This window comes from Leuresthes tenuis, unplaced genomic scaffold (genome assembly GCF_036924035.1).
Source record: "Leuresthes tenuis unplaced genomic scaffold, fLeuTen1.0.hap1 SCAF_19, whole genome shotgun sequence".
NCBI classification, from domain to species: domain Eukaryota; kingdom Metazoa; phylum Chordata; class Actinopteri; order Atheriniformes; family Atherinopsidae; genus Leuresthes; species Leuresthes tenuis.
The window spans coordinates 20,577,183-20,595,110 of NW_027325373.1; the positions used below are offsets into that span (position 1 = coordinate 20,577,183).

A 17,928-nucleotide genomic window follows, 5' to 3' on the forward strand; every position below is an offset into this window, starting at 1 on the left:
TGACGCACCGAGATGTGGGCTGAGCTCGACCTGCCTGAAATAACACTTTGGCTTGATAAAGACCAAAAATGGGAAAGCATTTGTTGGTTTCCTCGGTTTACAGAGGAATCAGAGATGATCATGAACTCCTGGCAGTGTGTGCTTAAACAAATGGTAAAAAGCTTTTTCAATTCAGTATTTTGCAGTCCTGAGCTAATAAACACAATGTAGTTGATGAGGTGCAAGTCAAGCCATTCCACACCCACATCACACGGTGTCCCTTTCTTTTAAATGAGTGGGGGAAATCTGCCAGTAATAAGAATCCACTTATTCAAAAAATACATTTTTAGAGAATAAAATGCTCTCCTTATCACAAGAAGTTCATAAAATTCTCAAATAGCTCAAAAACTTGGCAAGTTTATCGGATTTTCTTTCCAGCAATAAGACAAACGACTTCACACAAGCAGGCACATTAAGGTGATGAAGTAGGAAAGCTGCTTCTCTCCAGAAATGTGGTGGAAAACCTCCACCTTGTGTTTAAGGAAATATTGTTCAAGCCTAGTTTTGAAACAAAGACAAAAAACACGCAGTTCAGTCAAGAACAATTTAAGAAAAAAAAGAAAGAATTTTTATTTCTTTTAATGCAAGGCATTCACATTTACCCAGAACAGGTGAAATCATGATCACTATATCATCAATATTAACCAGATACTATAATGGGCATTTATACCATGTGTGCATATTTACACACGCGCACAGTCAAGGCTCACACACACACACACACACACACACACATCCGCGCTCACACACACACACACACAAGGCTCTGCAGGACGTCAGCTCCGTTTCCTATATCCACTGAAATTACACTTTGGTGAAAGGAAAAAAAATAAAAATAAACCCTTTTTCTTACTTTGTGCACCTGAACTCATTTTGGAAAGTGCTGTAATAAGGTCGGGAATATTTTCCAATAAATATGAAAAACTGAGGGGGGTTTGCAGACACCGTTGGATTGGGCTCATGTCACAAAGCTAACAAATCACATCTGCAGGATAAAACGAAAGAAATCAACAGGAAATAAGATGAACGGTACAATTCCTATGTTTGGAACAAATTTGGTAGAGTGCTTTTTAACATTCTGACCTCTCACTGCAGAGGTCAAATCTGCTCTTAGAAGTTAGTAACTTAGAAGAAAAAAAACATCTGTAAACTAAGAAAGAAAGAATGGCTTATTAGTAGCTGGAGCATATATTCCTTACCAACCCTAAACAAAGAAAATCCCGACCTTCACGTGTACTTAAAGCTGGAATCACTAATACTAACGTTGCATTCGAGTATGAGCAGCAGTGAACAGGTGTACAGTACTATCTAAATATAGATAAATCCATTCACGAGTTCTTTAGAGCGTCTGTGTGCACAACAGGTCAGTCTAAATTCAATATCGACAGCTCAAAGAAACGTCCTCCAGATCTGATGCCAGCCGTATGCAAGACAACATCCCACTTTTACTCAGGGGGAAGAGAACTGCAAGAAAACAATATCCAGAAGGCTGTCGGACATTCTCTGATGGGCAAGATGGGTGAAAGTGTGAAGGCAATGAGCAAAAATTAAGACCTGAATGTAGAAATAAAACAGTTCAGTCAGTTCTATGTAGTTAGAAGTAGTAGTTAATTAATTGGGAATAAGAAAACGTGTCGTACAATCCAAAGTGCAACAGCAACAACCAATCAAACTTAAGGCCAAAATGTTCACAAACCTTTAAATAATCTAATACTCTCCACAGAGGTAGAGTTAGAACTCAGTCAAAACATCACAACTGAAACAGTTTCAGGTGAATAAAATCAGGGACAGCTCTTCATTTAGCCAGTCAACAAAATGCATTTTAAGTCATCAAAGGTTTAGAGAAGAATGAAAAATAAAAGATGACACCAGCAATATTTAGTAAAAAGTGACCAATCAGTAAATGACTGATTACACGGATCATAAAACGATAATAAACAGGGATAACATTGAAAACAAAGTCTTTGTCATGGCACAGCAGGTAGCTTGCACTTTGGAACAGTGACGCCAGAAACGGCGTCGCTCTGTTTTTGACACATTTTAAATAGGTTCACCTATGAGCTCTAACTCAGGAACAAAAGCATGTGATCACTTTGGAAAAAAAAAAAGCAACAAACACAAGATTATCTGATGTGAAAATAAATAGAGCAATCTGAACAAAGCTCGGAGACACTCGCTGCTGCACGCTGGTTATTTCTGTTGTTTTGGAAAGAAACTGAACGACCGCATCATGATACGCCCACAATACACAACACTGATCCATGTGAGTCCATTAATTCAGCACAGATGGGTGCGATTGTTAAATACGGTATCTCGCATTCATTGCTTTCTGACATTATGACGTACGTCATGGAGCACTGAGTTGATAGTGACAGAGCTGAAGAAGTCTGTTGCCGACCAGTGTCGACCTCTCACCTCCACACACCTTACCGCTCGCGGAGACCCTGCTCGGTTTGTCTTTAGGCAAAAGACTGGAATGCAGAAAAGGGAGAACACACTCAAAGCAACGGAAAGAAGGAGATAGGCTACTTTGAATATATGTGTGCACATGTGCATCCAAAGGTAACGAAAAGAACGGGCGCATGAGAGGAACACATAAATATCCAGTGACATTTATGAACAGAAGAGAGAAAATGCCTAAATTCATCTGCTAAACAGAAGGCAGATGCAGACAAAAGGGGAAGAGAAAGGCCAAAGAAAGTACAAAATCATGATAAAGTAGGACGATAACAAAGCCAGGCTTTCCTAAGCCAGAGCACAAAGCGGGGATGAAGATGGAAAGAGCCATCCGAAAGGCATGCATGAACAACACACATCCATACTGGTCGGCTGGCCGTCCGTCACTCCACTCGCGGCGTGCAGAGCAGCGCTGAGGGTCAGGACTGACTGTGCTGGGTGGCCAGGCATCAACTAGACAAGAAGAGACCTGTATCATGTCATTTCCTGGCCAGGAGATGGGACAACCTGGGGAAAGCGGGAAGGTCTGGGGTCTCGGACAGGGGCAGAAAAAGAGGCGAGAGAATGGCAAGTGTTCAGTGCCTTAAGGGCCCATTGCTCTGGGGTACGGAGTTAGAGATGTCCAGGAAAGCAGAGCGCATCACATCGTAGGATTTGTCAGACAGAGATGACACGTCGTCTGACGTCATCCCCTTTGTCTCAATCTTTGGAAGGATCCTCAATGTGATGGTCCCTGCAGAAACATAAAGACTCAACATAAAGTAGCTCTTTGCATACAGACGCAGATAAATACCCCCTTTTTTAAAAATCCAGCAGGAAGTAAAGCAGAGATACCTGATTTGAACTGCTTTTCTTTCCGAAGGTAGAAGTTGCTGTAGCTGGAGAAAACGACGGGTATGATGGGAACCTGCAAAAAAAAAAGTCACATTAAGACAGCCAGAGTCTCCCTGTCTTCTAAGCAAGTAAAAGGCTGAGAAACACAGGAAAGCTCGACTAAACTAACATCACATTTTCTCTCTCACACACACACAAACTCAGCATGATACTAGCAATCTCCATCTCCTCCACTGCCGCTAATAGAGGCAGAGATGCTCTCTTGAGGCCCCGAGAGCCCCTTCGACGGGACAGGCTGAGCCAAATGTTTCTGCCCCTGGGGTCTGTCCTGCTTCCACTCAATCTGGCTGGCTGAGTACAAATGGAAAGGCTGCACTATAACTCAGCAGAATCAAACAGAGATTGAAATAGCCTCAAATGTAAATCCAAGCCAAGAGGGGAAAGGACGGCGGAGATTGAGTTTGCAAGCACACGCACATAAACGCACATTTTAATTTTTTTCCCAAACGCAGGCAAACTCTAAGCTGCAGAGCCTCTATAAAAAATGATAAATCATATGCCAACGAGAAGCAAAAGGGTTTATTTTTGTAGCCTCTCAGCTCTGATGCACATCTGAACCAAACTGATATCCATCTTTGGGTTTATGCACACAACATCATTTGCTGGGGTGAACAAAGTTGTGGTTTCTGGACAGATTTCAGTCAAACTTTTTTTTATTTATTTATTTTTAAAATAATTTATTCCACCTGTTTGACCCCAAGTGTGTGCTCTGAAACATCGACTCCAGAACAGAGACCTCCCGTCTGCATGCACGCAGAGATAAAGCTCATAAATGCACACAGCTGAGCTGTGAAGGACTCTGCACTCGCTCTGTGAACTTAATGTAAAGGAGTTGGGCAAATGCAGAACACTGAATGAAAGACAACAGCAGAGAGGTTCAAAACACAGATTCCCAAAGAAAAAAAAACTATTCCAACCATTTTAAAATGTCCACTTAGATAAGCCTGACTGGATCATTTGTGTGGTACATGACTTTGGACTTGGCCGTGCTGCATATAAGCCTGATAGCTCCCCCATGTGTCTGGAAGCAGCACAATACTACAGCTCACTCTTCTGGGAGCCAAAAGTTTGCAGAACTTTCCTGGAGCGCAGCCAGAATCAGCTCGGCCCCTCAGCTAGGGTCAGCGGAACGAACAGGATCAGGGTGTGCATCGGAGCACAGGACAGCCTGACTTAACTTACATCGAGGATATAGATAGGACAGCTTACCCTCAAGTAAGCTGAGCGCACAAAGAGGAGGGTGAGATCTAAGGACAACAAATGAAATATACTCACTTGTGCTTGCACGGCCAGGTGGAAAGCCCCTTTTTTGAAGGGCAGAAGGTCGCCTTTCTGATTCCGTGTTCCTTCTGGGAACACCCACAGTCGAATCTGCAGAAGTCAAAAGAGGAAACGGGGATTTAACCATCCCACACAAACCCCAAACACCTCAAAATGAAGACGCCGGCTCCGTTGACTAAACTGGTCGTTTACCTGCTCGTCCAGCATGGTTTGGGCAGCGTCGGCCATGACACTCTTGGCATCGCTCGTCTTCTTGCGGTTGATAAAGACGATGCCACCGAGCCAGCAGATGATGCCCACTGTGCCAGCGTAAATCAACTCCTTCTTGGCAATCATGGTGCAGCGGTCGGGTAGGATCTCCATCAGGCCTGAGAGACGAGACAAGAGGCTTGTTGCTTAACGCTGAAGCAGCCAAAGCTACGGCATATATACACGTTTATATGCGATATACAATGTATAAAATGTTTACTTCAACTAATCCTAACCAACCCCAACTTCAAGAAGGACTAAATGTGCTTTCAATAACTGAACAAAGAATTTGTTGGCTGCCATCTCGAGTTATTCTAACTAGATTTGAAACATAAGCTCTCTCTTTGGAGGAAATAATACAAATCGCTGATTTTATTCAATTTTTCCAAAATTTACCAGTGATTAAGCTTCCCCTGGACGGCAAAAGCTCCGTTTCCTCATCATTTATAACTCTGAAAACATTTCAAGTGAAAGTGAAAAACCTTTTTTCAGTCAAATGATGGTGTCTGTTACAGGCGGAGCCGACTGATGATGATAAGAGGAACCGAGCTGTAGTGCACACACCAACTTAACCAACTAAACTTAACAAAAAAAGCTCTGTACATAGAGCTGTCGTGGCCGTCAGTCTCCAAACCACTAAATGTTCCACTTCCAATATTTTACTTCTGCAAAGTAACTTGTGCAGCGTAGCAGGTGCTCGTATGAAGTTAAATAACAAAAACGTGTGGGTATCACTAAAAGTGACTTTTTTCAAGTTAAAAACACCTTCCATGTGGAACAGATGACCACATAAAGGAGCTTAAAATGTGCCATCTCCAAACATTGTGTTAAAAACCTCCCATGTACAGCAGCAGCAGTGACTGAAGGTGACATTTAAGTTTGAAATGGCCTCCGTCTCTCCATGGCTGTGTAAGAACCCGGATTCTATCAGATATAAAGTCTGACGTGATGACGGAGACCTTACTTTATTGATGGGAGTAAACTCCATGTTTTATCATATGTCACATGCCATCGGAGAAAGGGTGTCTGAATAATCAGCTGATTGATTGATAAGAGACAGCAAACCAAGTTGTCTGTACCAGAATAAGTGAGTGTTTAAGACGCTGCCCCATCTGTGGAAGGGAGGTTACCGGTTTATCACATCAACTCTAAGAAGAGCTGCTATTAATGGCTGGGTGTAGCAGTTGACATGGTAACTCAAACGCCTAATCAGCCTCATGCTGAGTTTTCTCAGCGCTAATTAGATGCCTGGCGCTCCCCCTGCTGTAACTACCCTGGCCTCAGTCCTGCCCTCATCACTCACCACTGCTAAAAGAAAAAAGAAAAAACACTCTCCAGGGCTCTAATGGAGAGAAAACACACCTCTGCTAAATCACTGTCCTTTACAGTCAGATTCAAAATGACAGCAAAAGCAAAAGTAAAACACTTTACGACAGGCTTTAACTGAGCATGCACCGGTTTTCAATGGGATCAAAAGATCTTTTCAACTAGGTTTAAGCTTTTAAAGGGGAACTCCGGTATTTTTAAACCTAGACCTTATTTCTGGCATGAAATACGTTTATCTACTCACCGAGAACAGTTTGGGGAAAGTCGGCGTTCTTCAGAAGCTATTTAATCATTTAATAATACGCTTACTTCTCTCTACAGATAAATGTTACATCTACCATAATAGGTCATTTGTGGCTACATGGTGAGCTGCTGCACTCTCAGTCTCAACAAAAATCTGGGATAAAGTAATCTTACATTCACTGTAGACGGTCATCTTAATAACCACAACCAGATGAAGTGGCAGTAACTTGAATAAGCACGGATAAAGATGTGGATGGGATACATTATTAGCAGGCCTTAACATTCGGTGCAGGTAAGTCGTTGACCAAACAGCGGCGGAGCAGAATTAAACGGGCAGATTCCAAACAGACTGTGACTAATAGCCAACGTACACAAGATTCCAGTTCGTGTCATGGCTGCGACAGACAGTCCTGCCATCTCAGATTACAAAGATTTGGTTTTTAAAGTAGCAGATTTTACAATTCATCAAAAACACGAATGAATAAAACTCAGGACATCAGCGACAACAATCTCTAACAGAAGGGATGAGGCAACAAAAGGCTGCATCTCCCACCAAATCTAAATGAGCTGCTGGGAAATATATAGCTATGCTTGGGGGGAAACAAAGGTGAATGTCAGCAAACCAGTAAGGACTGTATTAGACACGAGGCAACTGAAAGCAACTCTCAGATGCTTCTGCATCTGCAACAGAGCTCTGCAGCACACCTCAACGCTGTGAGAAGCCCACAGCAAGTCTGTGGAAATGCGTTTGGTTTGACAACTTTGACCTAAAGTCAGTGTCATGTGTTTCGTTCAATTAGTTGAATTATTCGGGGGTAATCTGAGAGTGGGTCAGCAGTGTGTGCCTCATTAACCCCCGAGGTCAACAGACAGTCGTTTGTCTTTATTTTGTGAGGGGATGGTTTCTTGTGTCACTGAGTCACCGAGCTCCTCCAGGTCAGCAATCAGTCCTTAAAGCTTTGCATTGTTGCTCATTTCTGACCATGCTTGTGTGTCTCAGAGGGAGTTCTCTCTGCAGTTAATGCACCAGCCTCCCGTGAAGGCCTTGTACACAGTCTTGAGGATGTAATGTCACTACTTATTGATGAGAGCAAAAGACGGGTGGCATTTGAACTCCTTAGGCGGTTATCCAGCGTTCAATTATCTGGAAGCCCAACCGGCTAACTCCTGCTTTCCTTTATAAAGATCCACCTGGTGTCATCTGCATGGAGAAACGAGCAGCAGACGGTGAATAATCCATGTCAGTCCGGGAAGCAGTGGCTGCTTTTTTCCCCCATTTCATTGGCCGGGGAGAGAAGATTCATCACACATATACTGAGTGTTGAAAAGCTAAAATGTACAGATTTTCTTACCAGGTACAATGATGATGATGATGGTATCACTCAAGTCCCTGAGGATTAGGAAATGAAAAAAACCTGCCATCTGCACAACCATCTTGGATTATTCTTAGAGCTTGGCTCACCATCCCATTATGATTCACCTGTTAAAGATCTAAAGATGCATCTCCACTTTCCTTTTATTTCAACCATTAGTGGAATATAACACCTACATGCAGTGTTTTGCATATTTAAGTGATTATATAACTGAAAATACCAACAGTTTCATGAATAATTCAAATATGCAGTCAGATCAGTCTGAATAATTTTTTTTTTATATAAATAAAACATAAACATAAAGAGCTGCATCTTAGTCTGAGTCACTAACCTCAGTACTGTAAGCCAGTTGTCTCTGAAGTCCATAAATGTCAGAATGGATATGAATAGAAGAATGAATGGATGAATATTCGACAAGCTTCTTTTTTTTTTAACCTAATGAATCCTTTAACTGGACTTTAAATTGGCTGTAGAATGCAAGTAGAGCTACTCCTACCTGGGATTTCCTCTTGTGGGACAAATAAATGTCTATCTTATCTTGTCTTATCTTCCAGTAGGGAAAAGTCTGCTCAAACTGTGACCCCCAAGAACTGTCCCAGGTGGTGAAACCAGGGATTCTGTGCAACTGGACACGTCCGTAGATCCATATCTCTGAAAGCTCAAACAGATTTGGCGAGTAGACAACGTCTCGATCTTCAGTTCACAGACAAAGGATTTATTCAGGTCACAGGTAAAGTATGGCAGCGCTGGACTCAGGAAATCCCTCAGACCGAGCCCCGATATCCGGAGAGTTGGCCAGTTATTAGTGACATGAACAGGCCAACCACTGCCCACGTCATGTTCTTTGGATGTGATAAACAACGTGTGTGTGTGCGTGTGTGTGTTGTTTTAGGCGTGCATCTAATGAAACAGACATATCTGACACCTTAAAGAAGCTTCTGTTCGATGTTTCTGTTGTAGTTGTTGTCCAGTGATGCTATCTTAAAGTCTTGGAACATTCAGGGACTTTTTTTATTTTTATTTATTATTATTTTTTTTTTTTTTATAGAAATACAGAATAATGTCTAAGAACAAAGCCACTTATAACACTGCCTTACCTGATGTTTAATCAGGAAAAAATGGCAAAAGAGGTTCCTCATATTAGTTGTATAACAGCAATAGTGAATCAACATGTGAATTTTGTCCTGGTTGTGCTTTTCGGTTTCACCACAGTAAAAGCCAGATGTCTAATCTCAAAGTTCTTTTAAATCTGCTGTTTCTAAGCTCTGTCTTCTTCTGCTCTATCACTCAGAACAACACAACACTGTGAGCCTAACATAGGACTAGAACATTTCCTCTTCTTCTTTGGTGATTTACGGCAGATGAATGTAATGGAACAACACATGCAACGCTATCTGTCTGCTGAAGCTGAAAAAAAAAAAAAAACAGCATACTGTAATCGATTAATGTTCCATCACTGGTTCGATGCACAATCACTCATGTCCACATGGAGATGCATCCTAATATCGAGGAACATCTCGAATTATTCTTCATCACAGACTAAATCCCAGTCTGCGCTGAATAAAACAAATGAGACAGGATGCTTTTCCTGAACACACAGCATCATTTTTAGGCTAACATTTAGAGTGGAATGACACTGTGTCTGAAAAGCTCGGAAAAACACTACAACACCCACCCAAAACATCCAGAGAGCTCTGATGGTTGGAGATGATGACATAAGGACCTTCTGTCTGCAGATGTTCCCAACCGCTCACTTCAAATCGAAGACCCAGCAAGTACTTTACATGGCGAACCATGACGCGGATGATCCTGGGGAGGAAAGAAAGACATCGATTACAGTGCTGACTAAGCAGAGGTAGCTGTTAACACACGAGGACTAAAGGCAACATTTGAAGCCCTTTTCATACAGCTCTCAATTCATTTGATGTTATCTTAACAGATAGGCATGTGCAGTTGCTTTGTGTCATAATTTAGCATGTGGCCTGTTAAACAAAGCACTGCTTTTCTTTTTATGTGTTTGTGACGAGAAGAATTCAGTTAAACTACATGTGGCATGAATCCTCTGACTCCATAAGGACTCCAGTGAGCAACCTCACCTAATACAGCATGTGTGTATGAAGCTGCGAGGAACAGTAAAGGTACCACTGATAAAGCCCTAAATGTCTGAAAAAAACTCTATTTAACCAGAACATAATGTCAAACTGCTGGAACAAACAGTGGAATATATAAAAGCCATGAGGTCAGATGTTTAAAATTCCTCTGCAATCAAACAAAGTAATCGCCTCCTTCTTAAAGAAAAAAAAAAGGACATCTGGTGGAACCATGTTCAAAATCCTGCCCTGGCTGTTTATCAGTAATAGTAGTAATTAAACGACTGCTTGAGGTGACTGTAACGCTCCAATTAACTCTGACAAACAACGGCTTAGCATCTGTTTGCCTGCCTGCGTCTGACACTGAATCAGGGCACATGTCCCACACCAGAGACACAACCGTGCCGTCACGTTTCAGCCGAAGGGACGGGCCTCGGATCGCAACACTTTGAGTTTAAAACCCCAAATCTAAGCAACTCTGACAGATTTCTGGCCAACACGCATCATTAAAACCTTCAAAAGCAAGCCAAACGATTCAATATTCACTGTCATCTCAGCTCGAATAACTTGTCCCCACAAAACCTTGAAAAAGGTTATTTTGGCCTTTAGATGCTCAACTTTTCTAGTTTTGCAATTACTGGAACCTGACTGATGGAGGGCAAACGATAAAAAGACCAAACCAGTAACTTTTCTCATCTTCGACCCTTATGCAGACACAGACCTGCTCTCCTTTAACACTTCTGGCCTGATCAGGAAAGCCTGGAGCGTTATTCAAAGCAACCAGAAAAGCCTGAGGCTGAATGTGTTTCTGTCATCTTCAAATTTCCCCTGGAGCAAAGGACTTGACACTGAATGAATGACTTTTCTAATAACTACACTCGTTTGTCCAAGAATAAATCACGTATGAGTAAAGTCAGTTTTGCGTACCATTTATTTGAATAAACTACCGTATTTTTCTGACCATAAGGCGCACTTAAAATCCTTTAATTTTTTCAAAAATCGACAGTGCGGCTTAAACTGCGGTGCGCCTAATGTATGGATTAATTCTGGTTGTGCTTTCTGACCTAGAACCGGTTTTATGTGGTACACGGCACTCAAAAATCTGTCAAAATGTTTCAGCACGGCCTTGGTAAGCCACAAAGCTGCACTGCTTGATGGTTTGAGCATTACGGCCACCGTAGTCACGAGCCTCGCGGAGTAATACGATCTGTGCTTCAACATTAAGGTGTGTGCATTCATTCATTCATTTTCTATACCCGCTGCCCCAAAAATGGCTCCTGCTAAGAGACATGCTTACGGAGCGGATTTCAAACTCAATGCTATCAGTCACGCAGCACAACAAGTGAGTTGAATAAAGTTTGACTCATCTGAGTTTTGTTTCATTTAATGCACCTTATAACCCGGTGCGCTTTATGTATGAAAATAGACCCTTTAGCAGTCAATCATTGATATTGCGGCTTATAAACCGGTGCGCTTTATAGCCCGCAAAATACGGTGTATGTTTTTTAATTCATTATATTAAAAGCAGATACAAGACAAAAGAGAATGGATCTGCCATTGGGCTATTGAGAGCATATAATCTTATAATCCTTAGAAATGTTGGACATTTATTACTAATTTATTACAAACAATATTTTCAGGATGCATATATGCTCATATTAGAATGAATTGTGTTCTAATTGGCCTCAGTTGGGCTGCATCTTTGAAGTGCCTTGAGATGACATTGTTAGCGCTTTAGAAATAAAACTGAATTGAATTGAATGTGGGATGCATAGAAACTAAGTATATGGCAAACAGAGGAGAAGAGAGTCATACAGCAACACATTGAATAAAGCATGCAGCCGCAGCATGACAACATTTTCTATGCAAAGCAGCAGCGCAACACAAGCAAGTCTTTTTCTTGCACAACACACTGGCTTCTGTTATGGCACCAACTTCAATGACCGTCGCTCTCAGGGGAAAAAGCAGAGCCACTCTCCATATTCAGTCAGTCGTTCATCACTCAATTACACACCCCCCTGCATCTTCCTCCTCCTTTGTTTTCCCCGATTCTCCCAACATTCTTGTAGTTTAGGGAACTTTTAGCTTTCATTTCAATATAAGGAATGTTTCACCCAACAGCTTCAGACTTTACCATGATGTTCGTCTCCAAACGTGCTCTTATATGTGAAAATGCCCACCCTGAGACCATTTCTGCCCCTTGTTTAGATTAAGCATTTCCTGTCATCATTTCCAAGATTCTTTTCTGAGAGAAAGATATTTTTCATGACCTCAACAGGGATGAGAATCAAAATCTTGACGCCAAATTCATACCACGACTCAAAAAACGAGATATTATCTGACTGACAAATTCCCAAGCATGTTTCTCTCCTCTCGGTCTCACTTAGAGCAAAGTTTGAACAGACCACAAGGGAACTCCACAGACTAACTTGTTCCTTTCTAGTATTTAAAGGTAACAGTTGCACCTCTTGTGCAGCTGTAACCTGTTACCCCCTGGATGCCCACGGGCAGCTAAACTAATCTGAAACTCCTCCATTGTTCTTTTTATTTTCCTCCTGGACCTCTGGTCTTCCTGCTTCCTCTCTGACCTTCTCAGGCTAAAATGTCCTCCTTCACTGTGTCGTCAGCGCAGGACAGAAGATGCTACGGATAAATAGCAAGTATAGCGAGAGGTCGTCGGATTCCTTGTCTGCAACGAACAAATTCAGTTAGCCTGCAGCTTCACACAGAGGCTGTCGGGTGACTCACATGCAACAGTAGTGGTGTAATAAGATGGCATCGATTTAACGACTACATTCCCCATTTGAATCACAACCATTCCAAGCCTGGCTCACCAGTGATTTTCAACCAGCGACAGTACACCAAGGAATCTCTGTTCCTTCAAAGTCTGTAGTAACTGGACACCGACATGACGGTGTACATACAGTAAAAATGTACACAGCTAAACATAGATGCTTGACTCCAACTGATCTGTTGCTGATGTGATCATATTTCATGGGTAAGTTACGGTGTTACGACAAAGAAGACACAGGGTCTTGACATTGTGTGTGTACAGAAGATGGACCCCGCGACAGGACTAAGCCAGAGAGGAAGTATGTTCATGTGCAATAGGTCGGGGTTGGCTCAAAAGGGAAAAGAAAAAAGAAACAAAAACAGACAAAAAGTCACTTGTTCCAAAAAGAAATTCAGAAAGTATCCGATCACGACTTCTGATCAGGGAGCCGATGGTCCTTTGAAACTCATTTCACAGTTTAATAGACATTAGGCCTTTAGAAAGAAAGAAAGTCCTTCCAAAGCACTTTCAGTGCCGGTTTGACACCAGAGCCCAATTCAGAACCACCGCCACAGCAAATTTGTTGCACCGGTGGCTCCAAATCATTGCCCATCCAGAACAAAGAACTCTTAGATCAGCTTGGGTTGCGATGAAGAACAAACAGGCCAACTATAACTTTGTGGCTGGCATGTTTAAAAAAATGGAACCAGTGGAGCTTCTAGCGAACCCAGTGCCAGAGAGGATATTAAACTGGGACTCCACAGGTACGTGGGGCTGATGCATCAGTTCACTGGCAGGGTTTTTAAATGTGGTAGTTATCTTTTACACAACTTTGAACAGACCAGGAAATCAAAAAACTCCAAAATCCATTGACTTTTACTCGCTCTTACTCTGGTAATTCTGATTGTACTCAGATATAAATGCATTAACTATTCAGAAACAAGTTTGATGTTTGTCTAAATAGTCTGTTTGTGCATTTTAAATTTGGGCTTTTGCTTTGATTTACATTTTCTCTTTATTTATACCATTTTTAATTATTGATGCCAATTCCAAAATCATTTATGAGACGCTTTAGACCAGACTGAATGGAATACCTTAGCAGCACTCAACAAGCACATTTCCCTGGTGCGCTACAGGAAAATAACTTTAACCTTTAAACCACAATATAATATTCAGTTTATCTCTTTAACGCATCGTTTGTGATAACAAACTCTGGCTATGACTGAACGTTCCAGCAACTGGGAGATTATTTAAGCAGAATTAAATGACGTTGGCTGAATCATTGTATAACTGTGCTTCTTCAAGCTTTGACTTGGGTTCATTTCAGTATCAGAAAGTCTCCACGGTATAATCGCAGTTAATAGATGAATACAAGATGAACTTGACCTTAACCCCAAAACTGCTAAACCATCAGACAACATACTGCTGACGAGAGGGCAGGGTCAGGATCACCGGCACAATGACAGAGTAAATGATTACTTCACTCAGAAAGGTAAAACATGGTTGGTTAAGATAGCTGGACTATAACTCTGATTGATCTCACCACCAACCAAGTGGAAACTTTTCTTCGCAAAACTCTTTAGTCGTGTCTTCTGATTTTACCACTTGTAAGTATTGTCCCTTCAGCAATTATTAAAGTTGTTCAGCAGTATAGAGTCTAGAAGTCTAAAAATAAGTAGACCAAACACGTGTGTAATCCTCTGGTTTCATAACTGCCAACTCTAAAACAATACTGGTCCCCCGCTGATGTAAAAGACCATTACACAACGTGGAACCTGGGCTGAAGCAATTGTGAGTGAGCAATCTAAGCCTCTGTCCCCTTAAGTGTGTTATGAGATCCAACCTGATAATCACTCCCAGACCAATACCCAGAAGTAAAGTGGCCATTCATGTAAATGCCACATCTGCAAGTGTGTGTACACACTGATAATAAACTGAGAATGTGATTCAGGACCACTCCTGATAGGTTGGTATGGATTCTTTTGACTGACCGAGCACACCCAAGCCTTTTGTGGCCCATCAGTTTACTAAAAAACATACAAGTCCTCTTAGTCTGCTGCCAAGTCAGCAGTCCACCCCAGAATCCAGGCTTTTGTGTGACAGCAAAAGCCTGTGACAGACTCCTCTGTCCTGATGAATCACTGGGCCCTTTCTGCTACGCCTGGCAAGTGTGTGAAACATGCATGCAAACACAAATAACAACAAAACTGTATTCACTTTCTGTGTAAGGCCTAACCCCGAGTCAGTCGCTTTGTCAAAGTCAACAGGTCCAGATAACCTTTGAGCTGACAGAACGGTACAGCTTTGCAACATGACACCACCGCCAGGGCTAACATGACTGTGAAACAGTTATTCCAAGTGCACTGAGGCAGTGAGGTCCACTCCTGCAACTGACAGGGGTGCTGTCAGTGGATCAGGGCCAAGTGACGTCTCACAGACGAGTTGGGCCTCATAACTATTCAGTAACCTACATTTAATCAGGGGAAACTTGCCATCTGGCATCTGTCTCTTCAAGGTAATTACTGGAATGCAGTCATTTGTGTGCAGTAATCCATCCTCACTGACGGGTCTTAACTTCTACAATAGAAATAGCCCCCCCGCTGCTGAAAAGTGGACACTGGGAGTAAAGGTGTACTACATTTCAGCCTTCAGCGGACATGGTCTCAGCACAATATCGTCTTTATCAGGAAAAGACATGTGAAATTTGAACCATCAGCACCATCATCTGTCTCGAACTTCAATGACTGAATCACACACATTTAAACAAAAGCAAAAAAAAAGGAAGAAACGGAATGACAGATTAATAAAGATGTGATTAAATAAAGCAAAGTTGGACTGCATATTTGGAGAGTACAGGTGTGTGTTCAAATACCCCACAGAAATTTCAGTCGATATTGGTTCCAGCAGTTAAAACTGATTTTGTTGCATCATTTCTATGGTTTCTTTGAAGACAACAACAAACATCCCATGTGTTGTTCAATGGGAAGACTGATGTCCTCGTCTAATATAACTTATATGACAGGAATGTGAATGGAGGGAACCTGGCTGAGAGTCTTGCTTAAAATCTAAATAAGACACTTACTGTTAGCTCATGGTAGTAGTGGTATGCCCTCGCGAACTTGAACGTTACAAATCAGTCTTAGCAACATCAGCTAACGTTAACACCTCCCCAGTGCCAATGTGTCAAGGGGGCTAATGTAGCGTATGCATGATTAAAAATGAATTGAGGATTATTTCTTTGTGTTAATTTATTCCTCATAATGTTAAATGTTTCGGTATATTAGACACTCTCTGATGTTACGGCGCAGTAATGTCACTCTAAATCAGTGCTAAATTAAGACCGGTAGCGAGCCTAATTTGAATCTTCCATATCAACAACTGCTGATGCTAACCAGCTAACAAGCTAACGCTGGCTAGCTGTCAGACGGCAATGCCAGCGACATTTCAAACTCACCTCATGTTTTCAATGTCTCTGCCGCCGCTTTTCAGTAAACACATGGGGATCACCACCAGGGCCAAGAGCATCATCCAGGCCACGTAAAAGAACTTTTTGAAATAAAAAACAAACGTGCTGCTGGTCCACATCAGGAATGGGAACAGCAGCAGCGGCACCATCCACAGCACATCCATAGCGGCGCACGGGAGAAACTCGCGGCCAGCAGCAGCCCTCGCGGGTCGGATGAGGAAACCGTTAGCTCGTAAGCCAACTACGGTGCTAGAGAAAAGGGACGCACCGCGACCCTGACAAACATTACACAGTTGGAAAGTATTCCTTTCGGGCGCTCTGGTGATGGCAATGCGTGACTGTGGCTGCAGAAAATGAACATGCAGCGTTGCTCATCTGTTGCTAAATGGCATCATGAGGTGGAGTCAAGTCGTCATCAGTGGTGCTTTTTTCTATTTCCGGTTGCTTCACTCTCACTGTGTCAGATGTCATCAATTAGATCTTTATTTTCCATCTTGAACTGGGCTGAATTACAACGTGTTAGTTGCCAAATTCTTACTTTTACTCCTTCGGGACTCTGTGCTTTTCTGTGGTTCAACATGCCGACTTAACTCCGCTGTAATTGGTCTATGAGGATTCACTCTCTCCACCAGGTTATCCTCAGCATAAAACCAGTTTGACGGCAGATTTAAACGTGCATAATGGGATTAGTGGTGATAATCCAATCTTTGCACGATAATCTGACACTGTCCGGCAGAAATGACAATAAAGTTTTAGCTATCTCAAAATGCTTGTTTGTTATGATCTGGAAGATTAGAACCAATCAGTCCTTAATCCTGATACAATATGTGCTCCTAATCAATTTGCTGACTCTAAACTCTAAAAATTGGTGTAGATGTGAAGTACATGATTAGATTGGGGAGAGTAAATATTTCAACATGAGAAATAAATTGATTTTGTGCACAGTCAGATCCAATCCTCTGTCTCTGTCCTCCCTCTTCCTCCTGATGGCTCTGTGAAACAAGGACCTTTTTGAGTCTGTCCATATTCCACTTTGGGAGCAATTGCCTGTCACTGAGCGAGCTCCTCTGATTGATGATGATGATGCACAGATGATGGCTCGTGTCGAGAGACAGGCAGTTTCTTCTGTGTTCTCATTTCAGCCACCATCACCAGAGTCGGGGGCACCACAAAGCTGACCCACCTGATCAGATTGTCCGGCCTTGAGTTGTCCTTTTGTTGTGCTTCCTCCCAGCACACCGCTAAGTGACGCAAATGACTGCAACCTCCTCAGGAAATACAGCCTTCTTTGACCCTTTTTTGACAGGGTAAGACCCATTCAAATCCTGCTGCAATAACACACAAGGTTAGCGTCAAGTTGGGAAAGTTTGCCTTTGAGCTGGGATGGTGTGATGGTGTTTAAAATAGAGCTTAAATCAACAAACTAGAGTCACAGGTATGATCTTCAAACATTCACTGTTAGCATTCGTGTACTGTGAATCTAGATGTCGCCAACATTTTCAGAATGGAAGAAGAGCTGAGAAGCTGTAACCTCACAAGATTCTGGTAGGAATACTGTGACAATGTTGTGAAGAAACACACAACACCCTCTCTGTGATAAAAGGAAGAAACTTGGCACACTGAGTTAAAATGACTGGAGGTATTCTCGCATGTTTACTTTATTGTTAGTTATATATGTGTGTTTGAGTATACATTTCTATTACATGAGAGAACCTTAGCACAGAGGGTGATGTTGAA

General features: G+C 42.1%; 1 protein-coding gene across 2 annotated transcripts; it reads right to left on the reverse strand.

Moving 5' to 3' along the window:
- Positions 1-881: 881 nt before the first annotated feature.
- On the reverse strand, positions 882-16,690 carry agpat2 (1-acylglycerol-3-phosphate O-acyltransferase 2 (lysophosphatidic acid acyltransferase, beta)). Of its 2 annotated transcripts, XM_072372044.1 has the most exons (6): positions 16,180-16,690; positions 9,538-9,671; positions 4,864-5,039; positions 4,666-4,761; positions 3,331-3,403; positions 882-3,229 (listed from the first exon to the last, which is right to left on the reverse strand). In XM_072372044.1, the coding sequence occupies exons 1-6, from the start codon at positions 16,353-16,355 to the stop codon at positions 3,072-3,074; spliced, it is 813 nt and encodes a 270-aa protein (XP_072228145.1). In that variant the 5' UTR covers positions 16,356-16,690; the 3' UTR covers positions 882-3,071. The 2 variants fall into 2 exon arrangements, with proteins under 2 accessions (XP_072228145.1, XP_072228146.1); XM_072372045.1 differs by lacking the exons at positions 882-3,229; positions 3,331-3,403 and adding an exon at positions 3,441-3,681.
- Positions 16,691-17,928: the final 1,238 nt, after the last annotated feature.

What these genes read in the sequence shown, in the direction of transcription:
- agpat2 (XM_072372044.1), bottom strand. Translation starts at nt 16,355, where the DNA reads ATGGATGTGCTGTGGATGGTGCCGCTGCTGCTGTTCCCATTCCTGATG. An exon ending in AGAGACATTGAAAACATGAG is followed by an intron (nt 9,672 to 16,179) that starts GTGAGTTTGAAA and finishes TTTCCTCCCCAG; the next exon opens with GATCATCCGCGTCATGGTTC. An exon ending in AAACCATGCTGGACGAGCAG is followed by an intron (nt 4,762 to 4,863) that starts GTAAACGACCAG and finishes TGACTTCTGCAG; the next exon opens with ATTCGACTGTGGGTGTTCCC.